Source organism: Pteronotus mesoamericanus, unplaced genomic scaffold, assembly GCF_021234165.1.
Source record: "Pteronotus mesoamericanus isolate MK-2021 breed Mesoamerican mustached bat unplaced genomic scaffold, CSHL_Meso_final contig_116, whole genome shotgun sequence".
In the NCBI taxonomy this organism is placed as follows: domain Eukaryota; kingdom Metazoa; phylum Chordata; class Mammalia; order Chiroptera; family Mormoopidae; genus Pteronotus; species Pteronotus mesoamericanus.
The window spans coordinates 22183478-22203940 of record NW_026555027.1 but is presented as its reverse complement, the minus strand read 5'-3'; the positions used below and the strand labels follow the sequence as shown (position 1 = coordinate 22203940).

Below are 20463 nucleotides of genomic sequence, written 5' to 3'. Positions count from 1 at the left end.
CTTCTGTACACCCCTTCACCGAACATGTTCTTCATGTGGTCTGAAGCCACTGGGCAAATTAAAAATATGCATAACTCTGCGTTAGGCTAACTCAGCCTATTTAATTGTTTGGGCCATGGAGCCCCCTTTCCCTCCATCATAACAGGATAAGAGGAGCCAGAGGAGCTCTGCTTTCCAACGTCTTACCTCACCCTGCAGACAATTGGCAGCCAGAAGAGGGGCAGCTGCTGCACTCTTCAGATAATCTATTTAAAGTTCAAAGCCAGACGCTGGATGACAATAACAAAGAGGTAAGCCTGGCTCTGACCAACCCACCCAACAACAGGAAGAATGGCTGAGAAAGGTAAGATTTAAGCAAAAGACTCTCTTGGCAAAAAATACCCAGCTTTGCTGGTTTATTTTATGTTTACCAGTATTTGGTGTTAATCAGCTACTTTGATGAATGTGGTATTTCTGCTAAAGGAGCATTAACCATATATGTTAGTGTGACCACAAAAAGTGCATTAGATGTGCAGTTTATGGACCATGTCTATACATTATGAACAATATTAAAAGGATCAAACCAGCGAAAAAGCTGAGTTTGTTCACCCTTGTTTTGTAAGATGAGTTAGAGGTCAATTATTCTCAGGTATTGTACTAGATTTGAGGTGTTGATCTGAGGTATTGTGGCATGCTGGGCCAGAATTAAGGAGACTTAAAGTGGCCACATGGGTTTAAGGAAGTCCCTTAACCTCTCTGATCCTGTTTCCTAGTTCTACAATGAAAATAAATAAAATGGGCCTAGTCATCTCTAATATGCTTTACATTTGAGTTTCTTTTTCTTTCTGGTTTTTAAATATTTTTTTATATTTAAAGAAATGATTACTGCTAATATGACAAAATGGGCTGAATATACTGTGCCCAAGAAACAGTTCTAAAGTGCTGACAGGAATTGTTGCTTTTTACCCTGACAACAAGCTCGTGAAATATGCAGTATTACTATATTTCCCATTTTACAGATAAGGAAGCTGAAACATAGCAAAAGTTTGCAACTTGCCTGCAAGCATGCACTTAGAGGGCAGTGGCACCATGGTTGAACTTGGACAGCCTTGTTCCAGAGCACAGCGACCTTAGGAATACTCCCAGGTGTAACTGCTCGGGCATGCTTAGGGCTGGACAGAGAAAGTAGCATTTTGGAGTTGTTCTTATTTAAAAAGAGGCTTAGTGCTTATTTGTGCTATTAATGTAAGTGACATGTGCAAAGCTCCTATATATTCCTATTTCATAGCAATGGTATAGATTTTGGTAAAATTAAAATATTGGTGTTAAAAGAACACAACTGCAGTTATAGTTATACTCAGTGTTAAAATGCACAGTCAATTGTATTGGTTTACAAGGATTAATAAGGGATATATATATTTTAAGAATTTTTAATACATACTTTAGAATTGTATTAAAATATGCTTGTATAAAATATTCATAACACCCACTTAAAATACCAATATTAATTTTTGAAGTTCTTTGGAATTGGGAAAAAAACTAAATCACATGTATGAATTGCTCAAACAAATTACTATTACGTACTTCCTCTATAATGGCACCTTAATTCATAAAAAGACTTTCATCCAAATGAGAGTAAAGGGTATGTCATAATGTTCATTTTATCCTTAAAGCAATACCACATGGCAGGGGCAGGGGAGAGTTTTTCATTTAGTGGTTAATGCTTTGTTCAAGGTCACAGTAAAGGTGGAGAAGGAAGGAAAGCCTAGTTTATTTTTGAGAGTTAAGAGAGACTCCAACATTTCTGGAAACAGATTTAAGCCATTACTATTCATTTTAACTTCAGAAAATTTGCTTTTACAAGTATGTCTTCTAATTATAGAAGTGTCTTTGGAAGTTCCTGGATGATTTTATTTTACTAGTATTTAAAACGCTCCATATTTTAAAGTGGTGAAAGTTATAATAGAAATGCAATTGCTAAGACTGTATATTCCCTTTGTTAGTTGATGGCATAAGATCTAATTGGGTTTTCAATTAAGAATGTATCTGAGTCCTTAACACAGCTTTAATTGTATATGTCTTTCTGTGTTGTTTTTTAATCCTTTTGCATGATACGTGTATGTTTGAAAGAATAAGGTTGAGATACAGTGAATATTTTAAAAAAGATATTTTTAAAGTTGCTTTTTACAGGTCAGGGTACAAATAGGAAACACAGGAGAAATCATTATATAATATCTTTTATATGTGTGAGTGTTGGATCAGTGTTGATTGTGATATCAAACAGTTAAAAAAATAGAATCTTCTCCAGTTGAGAATGATTATATGAAATATAATGCTTTTTTCCCTATGGTATTTAAGAGTGAAGTTAGCTATCAAGGCCAAGAACAATTTTAATACCTTTCCCCGTTATGATTATTGTTTAGTTTAGTAGGAATTGCCTTAGAGTCATTTTCTATTGTTTGTATGTAAACAGCTACTCTCTGTGTTATTGAACACATACATGAATATGTGCCATCTACACTACACACATACACGGTGGTTGGAGTTTACAAAACCCTTGCTCATATGTGATATCATTTGATCCTCGCAACAGCTTTGGGAGACAGATACCACAAGCTACATTATCCATATTTTACAAATAGGGAAGTTCAAGCTCAGAATGGCCCAAGGTCACATAACTCTAAAAGGAAGACCTATGATTGAACACAGGCCTTCTATTCCAAATACCCAGCTGAGTCACATGTATCTTTTGTAGAAAAAATGTAATAGTCATGTTTGGGTATGGCTAGAGAGTGTATTTTTTTCCCTTGATATTACCAGATTTCTCTTATTCTCTTGATTCAGAAGATACAATGCCAAAATGACTTAATTGAATCTGTTTTGCTTTGTTTATTTTTAAGCAGAATCTATGTCATCACAACTTCTGGTTCCCATTCTTCTCCTGATTGGATGGATTGTGGGCTGCATCATAATGGTTTATGTTGTCTTCTTTTAGAAAGGTAAATTCTCAATAATCGAATATGTTTATTCATAAAGAGTAATGAATAAACATCAATATGTTTATTCATTAGGTCAGAAATACTCTTTTCTGTTTTACTAACAAAACATTTTACTATGCAGGCAAGAAGACTTCAGACTGTCATCATTTAGAAGAATTAAGAAAATCATGAACATGACAGATTATTAAATGTTTCTTATATAGATAACTGCAATGTTTGACATCACTCTATAAACTTGTATTTGTAAACTGGTACTTTGGTGTACATATGACTCTCTTCAGGAAGTTGTTTAAAATTTTGGGTACAAACAAGAACTTCAAGAAAGTATGGATGAATTTTTCTATAATCTGGTAATAGGAACAATGTTCCTAACTATGACTAAAAATGCATAAGCAATAGGAACAAGTTTGATAGATTCAATCACAATAAAAATTTTTGTACACCTTCAAATGAACTAGAGATAAGAAAAGATAGATTACAGAAAGCAAAATGTAAATGTAAACTTGGCCCTTAACCTCTTGCTCATAATAAAAAAACTGTAGTTAAAACTGCACTGAAGAACCATTGCTCACCTATTGGATGGGGGAAAAAAGAAAGACATTTGACAATATATGTGTTGGTCAGGCTGTGGGGAAAGAAACACTCTCATATATTGTCTTTAGGAATTCAACATAGTACAACATTTTAAGGATTGTTTGGTACTCAGTATCTACCAAAATTCCACATGCATTTAACTTTTGACCCAACTATCTTTCTTCTAAGAATACTGTAATATTCATAGAGACTCTGGTAAAAATACAAAATGGCATATATACAGTTCAATTCACTATGGCATAATTTGCTATCACAAAAATCTAGAAATAAGCTGTTGTGGGGGAGCGACGCATCACGGGGGAGCGTGGAACGCTGGTGCTCCTGGATCTGAGGGTTACTGTCCAGAACCCATGAGGAGGGAGCGGGGCTCTGAATCCCGCAGAGTCTGTGTCGGAGTTGTCACAGGTGGGGGAATTAGCACAAGTCGTCTCAAACACTTCTCTGTTTGCCAGGAGAGGGACATGGGACATGGCTCGTCCCTCTAGGGGAGAGAAGGCCCTGAACCCCTGTGTCCAAAGGCTTTTATTGAGAACCATATGCACAGGGGTATGGATGCAAAGCTCATCAATCAGTGTCAAAAGGCTATGTTTACAGAAAATAAATAGAGACAACTGAAGGATCACAAGAGATCTGCCTCAGGTCAGGGTCTATGAATAATGTAAATCTCCTTCCCAGTATGAGTTGGTTATCATCGCTTTCGAAAAGAACTAAGTATGCTTAGAGGAACTTACTTCTAGGCCTGATTGTCCCCAGAACTGCCCGATCCAGTTTAGGGCTGTACCTGCCTTTAGTATTGTTTGAAACCTGAGCCAGGAGGCCTGGGCAAGGCCACCAAAAGATAAGGAGATTTCTTTTAGATAGAATAGGGATTCTGGCCCTGTCCAAGCCGAGCCGAGGGGTACAGGCTTTTTTGCCCTTTCTCTGTGTCCCCCAAGTCCTTGTCCTGCTGCCCATACTGGCCGATGTCTGTCTTGGGTTGTCTCTCCTCATGAGAGAACTTACCCATCTGAGATCACTGACCATCACAGGGACAAGCAGGGGGATGTGAGGGAGGCAGAGGGACAGGTTTCATCTCCTCAGTGGTCTGTTTTCCCCAGGCCTCCTTGTTCAGCTCCAGCCTTGGGGCCCTCTTGCCTGTCAGTGGGGCTATGGTCCCTGACACCAGGCAGGGCATTTCCCAACAATAAGCCAAATGTCTACTAGTAGAGGTCTGACTGAAAAAACTATGGTTTATAAACAAAATGTGGTACTTATTGCAGCTGTGGAAAGGAATAAAGCAGGTCTCTGTATACTGATGTAATGTCACCTCCAGGTCAAAGTGAAACAAAAAAAACCAAACAGGTATAGAACAAAGTATGCTGCCTTTTGTGTCAGAAAAGAAGGGCTATACCAATATGCACACGTGCTTACTTATATTAAAATAGTTAAACAAAGAAACCACAATAGATGCTATCTCTGAATGTACCATGTTTTATAGTTTTTATTATTCAAATCACGTTCATGTCTTATAAATTAAACAAAAAGAAAGAATAAGAAAAAAGTTATTCTCCCAATTTAAAACAAACTGAAACAAATAAAGCTAATAGTATATCAAGTTTGTGGCATAACTACACAGAGAAAAAAATTCTCTCAAGTGACTTTAAATCAATATTTCCGACTGTACATCTCATGAGATAGAAGTCTTAACTGTACTCAGCAGTCTTTTTGTTAGTAGTAATATTCATGTTGTTAGTTTGAAATTCATATCATAAACAAGAAGTCAAGTAAATACCTGGTAATCTTACATTTTGAGTTGCAAATAGCAGTGTGAACTCATAATTAATCTTGCTTCATCTGGAAATAAAAGTCTATCTTAACTCTACCCACTGAAAAAGCCTAATAAGGATGAGCACCCTCGCACCTTTGTTGTGGTCTCTAAATCCCAGAGTCCACCCAAAGGACCCAGGTCCCTGCCCTGGTTAGGGCTAGGAAATGTGCAAGATGAGTCTGGGACATCTTCTTGTTCCAGAAATTAAAGAACCTGTTAAAGACTTCTTTGGATAGAGCTGTAATAATTTGAACATCAAAAGTATAATGGCTCCAAAGGATCAAAATACATCAAATGTAAAAATACCCAAGGCTCCATAATAGTAACAAAATATAAAAATAAGCAAACGAAGTCTTCATTGTTACATTTGGAGGTTGCTAAGGAAGATTTCTAAGTTGTAAAATTTCTAAGTAGAGGTAAAGAATCTTGTTTTTCTTGTATAAACTACTTACAGATAACTAAATAAATTTTGATATTTCTTCTTTATAGAAATATTCTAGCTAAAATACATAGGAGAGAGAACAATTGTTATTTTGCAAACCTTAATGAAATAATAAATCTTGGCAACAATTATTAATGGATGTTAGAGCAGTTAGGTTAATTGGTGATGGGGGAATTTTATATTTGGTGGGTCAGTTTGATGAGGGCTGAACCCATAGATCAACTTGGCATCACTGAAAGCAGAATAAACAGATAATGTGAGCCTCTTGATAGGGGAGAGTAGAAAACACACAGTGCCACCTGTGAAGTATTCTTGCCAAAACAAGTGGACCCGAGTGAGGCAAGTTTCTAGATCTTTCTACCAAGGTTCTTTAAACAAAATCACAAGGACCCTTTCAGCCTAGTCGAGAGTATAAAATTACAGAGGACACATGACCCAGTTTCTCAACAAATACCTTGCGTTAAGAAGTGAAATGAGGAATATGTTCTCCCGTTCAATGGCTGTCTTTTCATTTTGTTGATGGTTCCTTTTACTGTGCAAAAAGTTTTTAGGTTGATGTAGTCCCATTTGCTTATTTTTTCTTTTGTTTGCCTTGCCCTAGGAGCTCTATCAGAAAAAATATTGACATGAGAAATGTCTGAGATTTTACTGCCTAGATTTTCTTCTAGGGTTTTTATGTTTTCACAATACAACATAAAGATAATGTATTATAGAATTGTACATGTAAAACCTATATAATTTTATTAACTAATGTCACCCCAATAAGTTCAATAAAAATAAAATAAAATAATGACTAGAACAAAAAAAAAAAAAGAAGAAGTGTAATGGTGAAGTAGAGAGTATTGCAGAATAAAAGAGATTTAAAAGGAAAACAAATAAATGTGATGTATGGACCAACTACCAAAACCACTTTTCTATTTCTGTAATAAAGATGTTAAGAAAATGTCATTAATTTTGTGCATTATAATAATGACAATTGTCAATGGAAAAGAAAAGGCTCTTACCTGTTAGAGATACATACTGAAATATACTGATGAAATGATATGAGGTCTAGAAATTGCCTTAAAGTATTCCCACAGAAAACAAACTAAAAAAATAAAAGAAATATGAAACAAGATGGGCAAAATGCTGATATTTGCTTAAACTAAATGAGAATTCCACAAGAATTTATTATCATCTTCTCTCTACTCTTGTACATATTTTAAAATTTTTATAAGAAATTTATTTCTTTTTTTTTCCCCAATGGCTCAGAGTTGCAAATTACAAATAATGCAAATAAATAAAAGTAGAATAAAATAACATGAAATGAACCCTAAAACTGTTTTGAACCTCACCACTAGAGATTCGGAATGTGTAGCTGTGGCCTGGGCCAGGAGTCTGCATGGTAACATGTTTCCGCTGGGGATTCTCGGGCATACTGAGATTTGAGAGCCGTTTCTTTAAGCAATGGTTCTCAGACCTCAGTGCACATCAGTGTCCCCTGGAGGACCTGTTAAAACCCAGGTTATTGGGCTTCTCTCTCAGAGTTTCTGCTGTAGGAGATCTGGGGTGAAGGCCTGAGACTTTCATTTCTAACAAGTTACAGGTGATGCTGATGTTGCTGACCCAGGATCCATATTTTGAAAACCACTATCCTAGAAGTATTATTGTCTGAATGTATGTGTCCCCCACAAATTCATGTTTGATATCCTAATCCCCCAAACACGACAGTTATTAGGGAGAAGGGGGAACATTGGGAGGCGAATTAGGTCATGAGCCTGGAGCCCTTGTGCATGAGATCAGTGCTCTTATAAAAGAAAGTGGGGAGAGCTCCCTAGCCATTGTACCTGGGGAGGATACAACAAGAAGTCTGCAGCCTGGAAGGGGGCCCTCGCTAGAAGCCAAGCACACAGGCACCTTGATCCTGGACTTACAACCCCTAGAACTGGGAGCAACAAATATTTGTTGTTTATGAGGTACCTGGTCTATGGTATTTTGTTTTAGAAGCCTGAGTGGATTAGGATAAGAAGGGACCAATTTCTTCCTTGTAACTTCAGCATCCTGATCTATTCTATTATTTTTTTCTACAGAAATTAATCTCCTTATCAAAAAAATTAGAGAAAGCTTTGGCTTTATTCATTGATTTTTATGTTTTAAATTTTGTTAAATATTTCATAAAGGCTTCTTAAAAAGTTCTATTTACAGCAATATTTATAAAATTTTAACATAAAATATATACGAAATCAGGCTCAATTATTTTCATTAATGACTTCACCTGTTTTTAGTTCTCTCCAGACTTGAGGAGACTAACTCACCTTTTTGCCAGTCAAAATGAGCTCTTTTGCTGTGCCAGCAGAGAAGAATTTGAGACAGCACACGTGTGTAGAATTTTAAACATGATGGTGATATTTTATTGGGGTTAAGAGAATTAATATACCCTCAGGGATGTAGAGGGAGGACAGACTTCAGAAGCAACTGCCACCATGCTCCTGTTAATCCTTCATATATTTTCTTAGTTCTTGATAGAGATCAAGGTGCCATTTGGATTCTTTCTGGGCTTGAGTCAGGCCCTACACCCAACCAATCCTTTTCCTGGTCCCTCTGGCGTTCCACTGGCTAGGCTCTGCCCCTCAATGTTGTCACCCTGGTTCTTACTGCACATGACCCAAAATAGAAACATCTTCCCCTGCACTATCTTGACTTCTATTGCGCACGTGGAAAAGTTTTGTTATTTCATCTGGCTTCTACTGCACATGTGCACAGCAGAAGAATTTCCTCTTCTCCTCCTTCAGGGAACCAGGTACCAGGCCGGCAGCACCCCCAGGAGGCTTTGCTGTCCACTTTGAGGATTAAGTCTCCTTGGGGGCAGTCACCTGGAATATGTGAAGCTGTAGCTTCTTGGCTAAGCAAACAGGTTTATGCTCCCCCGTTTATTAAACTTAATGCCTAATTCCCTTTGCTTCCTTTAGTAATAATTAACTAGTTAACTACAGTAACAACCTGGATTAGAGGCCTGTTGGGGTTAGGTCCTACAACCTTGTGAAAGCTGATTGTTAAATTTTCAGGAATTTTGTGTTGACAATTGATTGGTAGCTTGAAATTGGCCATAGTGGTAGTATTTATACCACAAAAATCAACAAGTTTTATCAATGATAGCTTCTTTCCACTGGACTGCTGGTTCTTAAACATTTGCCAGCGCACTCCTGATGTGACTCCTGTTGACTCGCCTGACCCTTACATAGGCTTTTTAGGGCTTTAAGACCACTTACGTTTTTCTTTTCCTTCTAAACTGTTTGAGTTAACTATAAAGTTGATCTTTCTATTCATTTGAGCTCTTTTTGTGCCATAGACTTTAATGAGAAAGCTATAAATGGTATAGCTTTTGCAGACAACACATTCATACAAAAATAAGATGCTATATCAAGATGCCATTTCCTGAAATCCATCGAAAAGACACCCCAAGTTAAGTAGCTCTCACGTTCTGAAGCCTTGAGGCTTCTTTACAACTTGGCTCTGGTTTCACTTGAAGTTAACCACATCACCTTATATTTTAGCTTTCTTCCTAACGAAAGGTTGAGTTTTTCTATTACTTCTTTATATTGACACAAATTCAGCATCACCTGTCAGTTTTCTGGCTTCTTTACACCTCAGGGTCTTGGAATTTGTCTGTTATATAGGCAGAGTTAGAAAACAAGATTGTGACGACCTATGTCTTATGTTTGTCAGAACAACTTCCTTTCTTTCATCTGGAGTATTTTTCTCTACATACACTGGTCCTTTTCTGTAGCTCTTTAAAGATATAGGATCCCTTATTTCTCGTTCAAATGTGGGCTCAACATTTCCCTGGAACACAAAATGCTCCAGAGTTCCCATAAATCCTTACATTCTATCTCTGACAAAGACTTTTCTTATTTTAAGGGCTCAGTATTCTTTTCTCCAGCACTTAAAAACACACTGTAATGTTTTTTAAGCAGCTGTAAAAATGAGTTTTTCTATAGTAAGTATTTTAATTCTATGTTTCCACATTCAATCTGATCATTTTCTCAGAGAACAAAGAAATCTTAGTGTAGTGAAAAGAACAAAAGTTTGGGAAGTCAGTCTGTTTTATCCTAACTTGGAAGTCCTTTGAGTAGTTAATTAATCTCCCTAACATTAATTTTTTTCAGTTGTAAAAGACAACTAATAATATTTTTATAGGATTGTTGTGAGGACTAATGTTTAATAAATCTTCCTGATCTGAATCAACTGAGCCATTTGTTATAAATACAGATTCTCAAGTTCTTTTTCTGGAGAATTCATTTCAATAGGTCCTGGGAAGGCCTATTAAGAAGTCAGTTCTCTGTGTGATTTTTATTATAATGGAAGTTTGGAAAACTGTTAATATGTGTATGTGTGTGTGTTTGTGTGGGGGGTGCGTGCGTGCGTGTGTGTGTGCGCGTGTGTGTGTAGGCATTACTCCTGATAAATTTAGATACTGATCAATGACAACTTATTTTGGTAGGTCTCAACCACTTTTCTGTTTATTAATATAACAAAAAATTAGCACTTTATTATGTTTTTAGTATTACAATATGTTTTTAATGATACAAAATGTAATGATAATCAATAATATTTGGCCTCTAATATTTTCATCTATGTGAGTTTTATTTTCCCCATTAAGTTTTAAGCTTTTTATGGGTGAATCCATTTCTCATCTTTCTGACTCATAGGTAAAATCTGAAATAGACAACAATAATATATATCAAATAGGTGGTTAATTACTTCCCCTTTCCATATTCTTTTTTTTATCACCTCACTATATTCTTGAATACACAATGTTAGTGGCATAACTTTAACCTTTAGAGATGTCACTGGAGCAATTTAAGCTTGGTTGGAATTCTCAAAAAAGTGATTAGTAATCTGTGAACAAGAGATTCAGGTAGGTGATTACATACAGATTTCACAGGACACAGGATCTTATTTGTTTTTAAATTTACAAAATCTTCAGCTAACATTCTATCAAAGTGCAGATATAATTATTTGAGAAGATTATGAGTAAATAGTTTCTTAAAATGTTTTCATTGCCTAAAGCTCAGCTTTACATCATCACAACACCCACCCACACTCTATGCCCCTCCCCCACTCAAGACATATATTTGTGTCAGAACTGAGAAATATTACTTTCTCTATACTCTGTATTAGGGCATAAAATACAAAAATGTCTTGAAGAAAGTGTTTTATTACTCTCTGTACCTGGGAAAAGAGATAAAGTCCAATTGAATTTAAAATAACTAAGGCTACTCCTCATGACGTACCAAGCCTGGTGAAGCTGAGAATATTCTGTAGAGTGTGGGATCCTGAGGGAGACATTCCTGTGCATAAACAGAAGTAATACTTTCAAGTAAGATCTTGTAATAGTATAAATCTTAAATTCTCTTTTATTTTTAAGAAAATGATTTCCTATTTCTATGTACTCAAAACCCTTATTTTTGCTTATTGCTATTTCTTCAGCCATTTCCTTCCCCCTTTTCCTTTCTTGGACAAGCATAGGAGTTTTACTTAAAACATAAATATACATGAAACTAAGGTTTCTTCAGAGGAAAGAAAAGAACACTACAAGCAGAAGAATAATATTGTGAGTTGGTAATTTCCCAGAGAATGAGATGCTTGAATGTTTCGCTTTCATTACATTCTCTTTCTAAAGTGATTCCTTGGTTTGCAAAAGGGAGATAGGCATGCAATTTCTTACAAATTGTCTGAACAAATCATGAGTGGGCACAGAGCTGAGGTTGTTTTGGAAGGTCAAGAATATTCCAGGGTTTAAGACTTTGGTCATTATCCTCGAGTTAAGTCCATTTTCAGTTTTCTTGGGCTGCGTATACAGGCACCTAAAAATTTAAAATTCCAATTGACACAGATTCTATATCTGACAAAGGTCTTTCTTGGAGCCTGTGCCTGTGAATATTAAAGGAAATAGGATACTGATTGGAATCTTGATGATGAAAGAAACAGGGTCATGGAGAAACTATTTTTGAATTGTTATATGTTACCTGCTCGGTAAAACTGGCCCAGAAGTGAAGATAAAATGGAAATAAGCTTTTTATTGGTTTGCATATTGATATGCTCAGTGTCACTAAACCAGCACCTTATACTTTTTCTCTTATCCCTCTCATGTGAGGGTATACTCAAGAGAGAATACATTCTAATTTAGAAAATGCAACCCTTTAGTATAATAAACATAATAATTTCATCAGGATATTGCAGGCATTGGGTATATTCCTCACTGATCTTGCTAAAGATAGAAACTTGCCTTTGAGCCTGACAATACGTGGCTAGATTGCTTTGGAGTCAAAGTATGGTTGCCTCTTCAAGCATGTGGTCAGATTCATCTAATTATGTTTTCCCCTTTGCTTTTTGCTCCTCTTTTTTCATTTAATCTTCTCTCTCATGGTATATATGATCAACACTTTTTTTTTCTGGTTGCAGCAGCCTGTGGGAAGTAACAGGATCACTTTCGTATTGGTAATTTAGAACTTCCTGGCTCATGTCTCCCTGCTGATGAGGATCCCAGGAGGATTCCATGTGGGATTATCAATATGTCTGTTCCTCCTAGTTACCACTTTCCTCTGCAGGACCAGAAGTTTATCCCAGGCACTATGGATGGTTCCCCATTTCTCCCCATCTCCCCATCCCAGCCCTCATTGGGCCTGGGTGGTGGTCTGTGGTCAAGGCGCTATTTTTAAAGTTCTAAGCAATGTTGCCTAAGAGGCAAGGTACCTCAGAGCAGAATTAAACAGTTTTTTCAACTTTTATTCTCAGCCTCCCTTTATCTCTCTAGGACCCAGACATACATTCAGGGCAGGACCAGACAGACTGAACTGTCTCCTGTCACACTGAATTCACAATCATTGAGTCAAACCTGTGAAGCCTGGCTTCTTCCCTCACAAAGAGGAGTTCTCCCAGGAGGCTCTTCAGGTTTACAAAAGCAGGCTTTAGTTCAGTTGCCCCCTCAGGAACTCAAATGTGCTAGAGCTGTTTGGATCTCACTGCTGCTGGAGGGACATACCTGCATTCTTAGAGTCCTTTGAGACAAAGAAAGTAGGGTCAGTGGTAATTTAAAACAAAATACCAGTCTCAGCCCACCAAACTAATTTCAAACTCAGTGGATCGATTAATCAGTAGTTTGAAGAGCACTACTTTAGAATTCAGTGTTTTTAAACATTACCATCTCTGACCAAATATACCTCCACTCCCCCCACCCCCAACCACCGCACACAGGTAGAGTTCTTTGTTTTTCCTAAATGAGATCTTATTCCCTTTGTATCCTTCCCTAGATGGTAAATTCTTTCAAAGTAAGATGTGTAAAATGTAGAATTCACTAGATATGACAGGAAAATGTCCAATAGATATATGAGGTGTGAACGAATGAATACATGAATGAATGCCTGAACATCACCTTTAACCAAACATCCTCATAAGATACATCAAGTGTGTGAAGCTCTTAGTATAGTGTTTAGACTTACTAAATGCTCAACTCATTTAAGAAATTTAGTCATTATTAATATAAAATTTGCCTTATTCTTACACACGTTCTTATTCATTTCACCCAACAAATTTGTGAGGTAGATATTATTGTCATTTTCATGCTAGAGATATGGAAACTGGAGTACAGAGATGTTAAAACTCATTCATGATTATATAGTTAATGATTGGTACAACCAGGACTTGAACACATGTCTTTTGATTCCAAATTACAAATTATTTTTCAACTATACTCTATGATTACCAAATTACAAGATTTCCCCCCAACTATACTGTAAGATATTGTGCATCAAATTTCAGGGGAAAGAAATCTTCAACCTATATATAAAAGATTGATGACTACACTTGTTTCTTCAGGCAACACTTAATTTTCATGCTTCTTGGTCTCCACAAGTAAATCCTACAAGACCTTCATTATTTCCTTTCTCTAACCTCCTTTTAGTTTTTTATTATTTCAGTCCTTCTATGCATAGTTGTCAAGTTCTTAGATTTCTAATAGTCCCTTGACATAAAGGGATCTTTATATCATGGACCTTTAGGGTCCTAAGCAGGTATATCTGGGCTGCCTACTTTCATTTCTAGCTCTAAGCCAGCTTTGCACATTCTGTTCCAGAAAAGAACTACTCTTGGCCCTAAAATACTCGACCCCCTTTTTTAACATCTACATTTATACAACTACCTTCTTCTGGTCTTTAAATTTTGTCTCAATATGAGCTTCCTCCAAGAAGTGAAAGAACATGAAACATTAAATCTTTCTCTGTATCTGAAGATATGGAGAATGAATTCAGGGTTTTCATGTTATAAGTACTGTGCAGAAGTATTCAGGCAGGTGCTTGGGTAAAACTATAATCCCTAGACATCAAGAGTTTTTAGATGCTTGCATAGTTCTTGCTAATAACAATAACATGTGATGAAGACTCTATCATTAAACAATACATATGTAATAAATGACCTCTTTTTTCTGAAAATTCCCAATACAGAATAAAGTAAAAAGCTTAGATTCCCTTCACCTATCTTCCGTTCTCCTTCCCTCAGAGGTAACAACTATTAGCAATTTATTGGTTACCTCTAAAATCTAAAATCTCAATCTAAAATCATTCTAATGCATTTACAAAATAGTTTACACATTATAGTTATGAAAGCTTTTTTTTTAATCTCTACTGATCCAATATTATTTTATTTTTTTGGTCTTTATTTGCAATTCATATCTTTTTTTCATTAAATGATTTTTTATTTTTCAATTACAGTTGACATAAAATTTTATATTAGTTTCAGGTGTATAACCCAGTGATAAGACATTATATAACTTACTAAGTGATCATCCTGATAAACTAGTGCCCACCTGACACCATACATGGTTATTAGAATATTATTAATTGTATTCTCTATGCTGTAGTTTACATCCTCATGACTATTCTGTAACTACCAATTTGTACTTCGTAATTCCTTCACTTTTTTCACCCATTTCTCCACCCCTCTCCCATCTTCCAAAATCCCAGTTCCCAACTCCCCCTCCTCTGGCAACCACCAGTTCCCTCTCTGTGTCTATGAGTCTGTTTCAATTTTGTTTGTTTATTTTGTTCTTTAGATTCCACATATCAGTGAAATCATATGGTATTTGTCTTTCTCTGACTGACTTTAATAGTGCTTTCTTATGCACTACCTTATCTCACTTGATTGTCATGAAAGGTAGACACATCCAGATGTGTGAAATGAGACTCATGAAGATGAACTTGCCCCAATTCTCACAGCTGGTCACCAGCTCAGCAAAACTTAAATTCTTGACCCAGGGCTCTGAAGCATATGCCAGGTACTGTTCTCGTGGTTTGCATGTGTTAGCTCATTGAATCTTTACGATGGCTCTCTTCAGTAGCTGTGATTATTACATGCTCACAAATGAGGAAACAGATTTGGTGAGGTCAAGGAACAAGCTTCAGTCAGACGTTTTTTCGGTGTCAGAACTTGAACCCAGGCAGTCTCCTTTTGAGCCTGAAGATTACTATGTTAGGTTGTACAGTCTTTTTGCTATAGCAAGTGCTGTCTTGCAGTGTGTGTATTTTAAGCCTGATGAACAGGGAGAGAGCATGGTACTCTCAGAGTAAACAATTTAGATCTAATTTATGCGGTTGCCCAGATCTACAGTGCTTACATTTTTATATCCCATGGCCCTATATATTCACGTAGTTAACGCACACTGATCTGCTCCGATTGGTGCAAGATGCTCATTAGTCCTCCTCCTCCTCCTCCTCCCTCTTCGTTGTCTTCTAACGCAGGCTGAGCTGATGCGTTTATTTTCCTGCCAATCTTGACTGCACATCCTGCGCTTGCACTGCAGGAGCCAGCGCTACGGTGAGGACTCTGGGGGAGCTCTGACAGCGTGACTGGTGTTTGTCTAGTACAGGTCTCTAGCAAGTGATGATTTAAAATGTTTTCAAGCTTAGAGACATTGCTTCACGGTCCTGGGATTTAGGGATAACGCAAAAACCCCCACAAAAGTAACCCCTTAGAAGACTGGTTTTTAAATTTAAAAAGCCACATCAACATAAATTCAGTTTAGACAGAAAAAGGAAAAATAAAACAGTGGGCACTTCAGTGGTGACTTCCATCCAGAAACCCAAAGAGGTTTAAGAATAATAGCAGCAGCAGTGACAACTCATTAATCTTAGTAACTTTAAGGCCTCAGTGACAAGGTAAATTTTTGAGGAAAAAAGAGTGGCATGTTCTGTAATCATGCCAGGTCATAGAAGTGAATTGGAGTTAAAGCAGAAAGTAAAGCTTTATGATGCATTATCTCAAGGAAAGCAGACCCAGAGTCAAGTGTGGGCAGAGCTCAATGTTACATTTTGAAGCCATATCTGAGTGTTTTTTTGATGTCACATTAAGAAATTTAGCTACTAAGAAGCATTTGAAACGCACCCCCTGAAATAATTTTGCTTAACAGTGACCAACTGGATTTTTTATTTTTATTTTTATTTTTTTTAGGAGAAAGCCATTCCCAGGTAGTGAAAGCATTAATAACCTTCTGATTAAGCATCTTAGAATAAAGTGACAGGAAAGGAAAAATCTGACTCAGTATTTGGCCCTGGAAAACCTGTTGGAAAACCTCCGGCCTTGGGGCAGCTGGTGTGTGAGCTGGGAGCTGCCTACAGGAGAAGGACTTGCAGAATGAGGAAAACAAGGGCTTAGTAAAGCATCACATGTTGCAGCCATGTTGCATAATTACTGACAAAACTACTCAGTGCACTGTACTTTTTTTCATGTCTTGTTCATTCATCATTTGATGAAAGAACATAACAAAGGTTTTTTGTTTTTCCTAGCAAATTGATAATGATTTCTTTTTTTAACAACCAGACCACAGACCTGTGTAGTATGCATTTTCTTGGCAAATAAGTGTCTAAAACCACATCGTTGTTTGGTGTTGTCTAGTTAGACATTGGTTTCTCTCGAATCAGTGTACCCTGTGCTTACAAAGCCTGAACTTCAAACCACCTTCTATCCCATCTCTCTACACCTCTCCAAATATTAGTTATTCCTTTCCAGCAGTTCATTATCATTACTGCTTCACTAAGTCCTATCAAAAATTTTTTAAAATCATTTAATAAAAAAATAAAGGTTCTCTCTGTGTGTGTGCATGTGACTTGACATGACTTGAAAAATAAATTTGACAGTTTACTTTCTTTTACAACTATGTCAAGTCTCAAGGTATTTCTTACTCAGGCAGTTTTTAAAATGTTGTCCCTAGATAAGTTGCATCAGCATCAAGTAGAAACCTGTCAGAAAGTTAGGGGCAGGCAGGGGCTGGTGTTTTAGTAAGTCCTCCAGGTAATTTTGATGTGCATGTGCTCATGTGTGAGCAACACTGTCTCCAGACTTTCCCTGAAGTATCTCAGCTTGGGCAGACATCAATCAACGATCTGACACAATGTGTTTCTTAAAGTCTGTGACTTCTTTTTAAAATAAAGATTACAGAAAGTTTTTGTTCTCTTTATGAGTCTGCCTCTAATTTAATTGTGGTGAACAGTATGTATATTCATTGATCGTTCAGGGGTCATGAACCTACATGCTTTGGTGATAGCAAAGTAGCACAAGTGAGAGATGCAAAGCCAATGTAAGAAAATAGAGAGTAGTAACAACAGTGTGAACAAATGGAGAGTAAAATTTATGTTAAAAGAATATTTTCTGCTAAAACAGACCATGTCTGTCTATAATCTTTGGTTTACAGTGTAGTCAATAAGACTTAAAAAATCTGTTACAAGTCTATTCTCAAGAAAAAGATTTGTAAATGGTGACTTTAATTCTGGTTGCTGTTGAAATTACATATTTTTAGAAGTATATAAACTTGAGTATATAAAATAAAATAAAAAGGTATAGTACACTCTGGCTGACTAGCTCAGCTGGTTAGAGTGTCATTCTGATATGCCAAGGTTGTGGGTTCAATCCCCTGTCAAGGCACATACAAGAGTCAACCAATGAATGTATAAATAAGTGAAACAAAAATTCAATGGTTTTCTCTCTCTCCCTTTTTCTTTCTAAAATAAATAAATAAATAAGTTTAAAAAGTATAGAACAGTAAAATTCTTTGCTTTGAGCTAGACTTTAGGAAATCAAAGTGGGTTCTATAACAAGGTTGAAAGGCTTTTGGCAGTCTTTGAGATCTTTCTACAATGACTTTATTTCCTCATCTGATTTCACTTAGCATTAAGTTAAGAAATAAATGCATGAGCAAATCCAACACAGCTGTCACTTGAAATCAAAGTATGGAGAGGCAGAGAAACTAGCATAAGATACACATTTCTGATCTAAGATCACCATGATACAGGACTCTTGGGCTTTTGGATAAAAAAGTTATAAGTAGAAAAAAATACAATAAAAAATAAACTATTAAAAATAAAGATGAGATGGAAGCATGTGTGGACCACTTCAACTTAGGAGAGGAGCCTTTATTATTCCTCGCCCAACTTTGTACATTCCAAGTAACCCTCCTGTAGAACATGCCAATTGAATACAGATCAAACTCGCCCGTCAGTGGTTTAGCAATGAACACTTCTGATACCTGAGTATAATCTGCTTGATACAGCATGAACCAATCAACATTCCACCTTTATCTTAACTCAGTACTTTATAGATGGCAGAGTTGCAAAAAGCAAATCCAGAGTCATATTGAAAGAGCTCCCTGAAGTTCAGACCAAACAAATGAAACATTGAAACCAAATTTACTTAAATATGTCAGCATAGCCTACCTATTGATTTCATTCATTAAAAATCTCTAGACAATTAAAATTGAATACAAAATGTTTATTATGGGTGTCTTGGAATATTTCAAACATCCTATACAGCAGATAAAACTCATTGCAGCAACAACTAAAAGAAAAAGATCTAAAATATTATACCACTTACATAAAACCACCATGGGAAATATATGTCTTCATTATAGCTAATATTTTGTTCCCAATATTGTCTAGATATTGGTTTTATGGTTTTAGTAATATAAGTTTGATAAGGGGTTGTAATAGTCTCACTAGAAATTAAGGTAAAAAAATACCAAATCAAACTAACAAAGGATCCAAATTACCCACATATTGAATCTTGCTCCAAATATAGTAATAGAATTATTTTCCTTTGGAGATTCAAACCTGAGACACTTGCCATCAGGCTGAAATTCCTATTAACAGTTAAACTTATTAAAATGTAAAATTTAGGCACCCAATCCCAAGTATGCAGAACAGGGTCTAAATTACTGAGTGCTCAATTAAAAAAATATTTGTTAGGTGTATTAATTTGTTAATTAGCTTTTTTTTTTTGCTTAATCATTCATACGCTTTATTTTTTGAAGACTAGTTTGAATCTTAAAATACTATGAACCATTCAGTTGAAAAGTTGTTTTACTGTTATAAAATCCATTACCCAAATAATGTAATATGGTAACCTGTTCTACCAGCACTATTAAAAATTTATGCATGAAAAAAAGTTGTAAGTAAAACAAGGGTTATTGATTTCTTTTCATCTAATGAAGGCTTAGAAAAGGTAACGTCACTTCTGGTTTATTTTCCCTTCCAAAAGAAGATCTTGGCTTTCTGCTTAGCCTATATTTCCCTGTTTCCTTCACCTCAACACTAGAAAAATAGACATTTATTTTTCTCTAGCTAATGAATACATTTTTTGGGGGGGCTCCTGGAAACTATACTATTAAATTAAATTTAGATATAAGCTCTCTTTTATTGTTTTCCTGAAAACAAGATCATCTATATGTTTAAAACTCATGTATTTATATTCTCATGACAGTGAAATTCTCCATAACCTGGGATTTTCAAATATGAAGTAGATACAATTCTGAAAGTTTACCTAAGGAGTTGGTCAAGTGTAGAGCTGAAGTCTGAATCATTTATTTCTGAAACATGTCTTTCTTCTTCTGTTGCCCCTTTCAGCTAAAGCATGGGCTATAAACTCCAATGCCTGTGGGGCCCAGATGAGAAAAGAGTAAAGCTGGTCCAGGAGAAACCGGTGACCTGGAAACAAATGCCCCATCGGAAGCAGGAAGGCGCAGCTCATCTGGAGCAAGATTTTGGAATGTGAAAACTTCAGACCAATTTGGTCAGATCTTCCAACTTTTCAGGAGATTCTGAAAACTTCTACTTTTTAAATGTCAAATATATGTATTGAAAATGCTTTGTATTAATTTTTTAAAAAATGATATGGGGGTCAGACACAAGGGTCTATGTTACATCCTCAAACCTAGCACTTAAGTATCCCTTTCTCTGGTAGCACAGGGATGATGGGTGTAGGGGAGGCCTTTCTCTGAAGTGTTGCGCCACGAGACAGTGTTCCCCGGGACATCTTCTTCCAGGGTTACTGTTTATTTGCCCACTGGCAGATTCGTGGCTCTTGTACGATACCTGGCTGGTGTGGCATCTCTTGCAGAGGCTGCACTCATACAGCTTGAAGTCTTCAGTAAACCACCATATAATATTGGAAAGGTTTATTCTGATCCATTAGTCTCTGGCCTCAGTATGATAGTTAGTCTTGCTGCTTTGTTCAGACTTCTTGGATTGCAAGCAGTCTTAGAAGAACTAAAATATGGGGCAGCTGGTCCCCCAATTTATCAGACTTACAAAGCAATCAAGTTGATTTTAGCTCTTCTGTGA

The 20463-nt window shown here is 36.4% G+C and overlaps 1 protein-coding gene across 4 annotated transcripts; it reads left to right on the top strand.

Moving 5' to 3' along the window:
• Positions 1-221: 221 nt before the first annotated feature.
• On the top strand, positions 222-20218 carry STRIT1 (small transmembrane regulator of ion transport 1). 4 transcript variants are annotated; one of them, XM_054579850.1, is made up of 3 exons: positions 222-343; positions 2880-2978; positions 19747-20218. In XM_054579850.1, the coding sequence occupies exons 1-2, from the start codon at positions 331-333 to the stop codon at positions 2972-2974; spliced, it is 108 nt and encodes a 35-aa protein (XP_054435825.1). In that variant the 5' UTR covers positions 222-330; the 3' UTR covers positions 2975-2978; positions 19747-20218. The 4 variants fall into 4 exon arrangements, with proteins under 4 accessions (XP_054435825.1, XP_054435832.1, XP_054435829.1 ...); XM_054579857.1 differs by having other exon boundaries at positions 2883-2978; positions 19747-20212; XM_054579854.1 differs by lacking the exon at positions 19747-20218 and adding an exon at positions 3100-3185.
• The last annotated feature ends 245 nt before the right edge of the window (positions 20219-20463 follow it).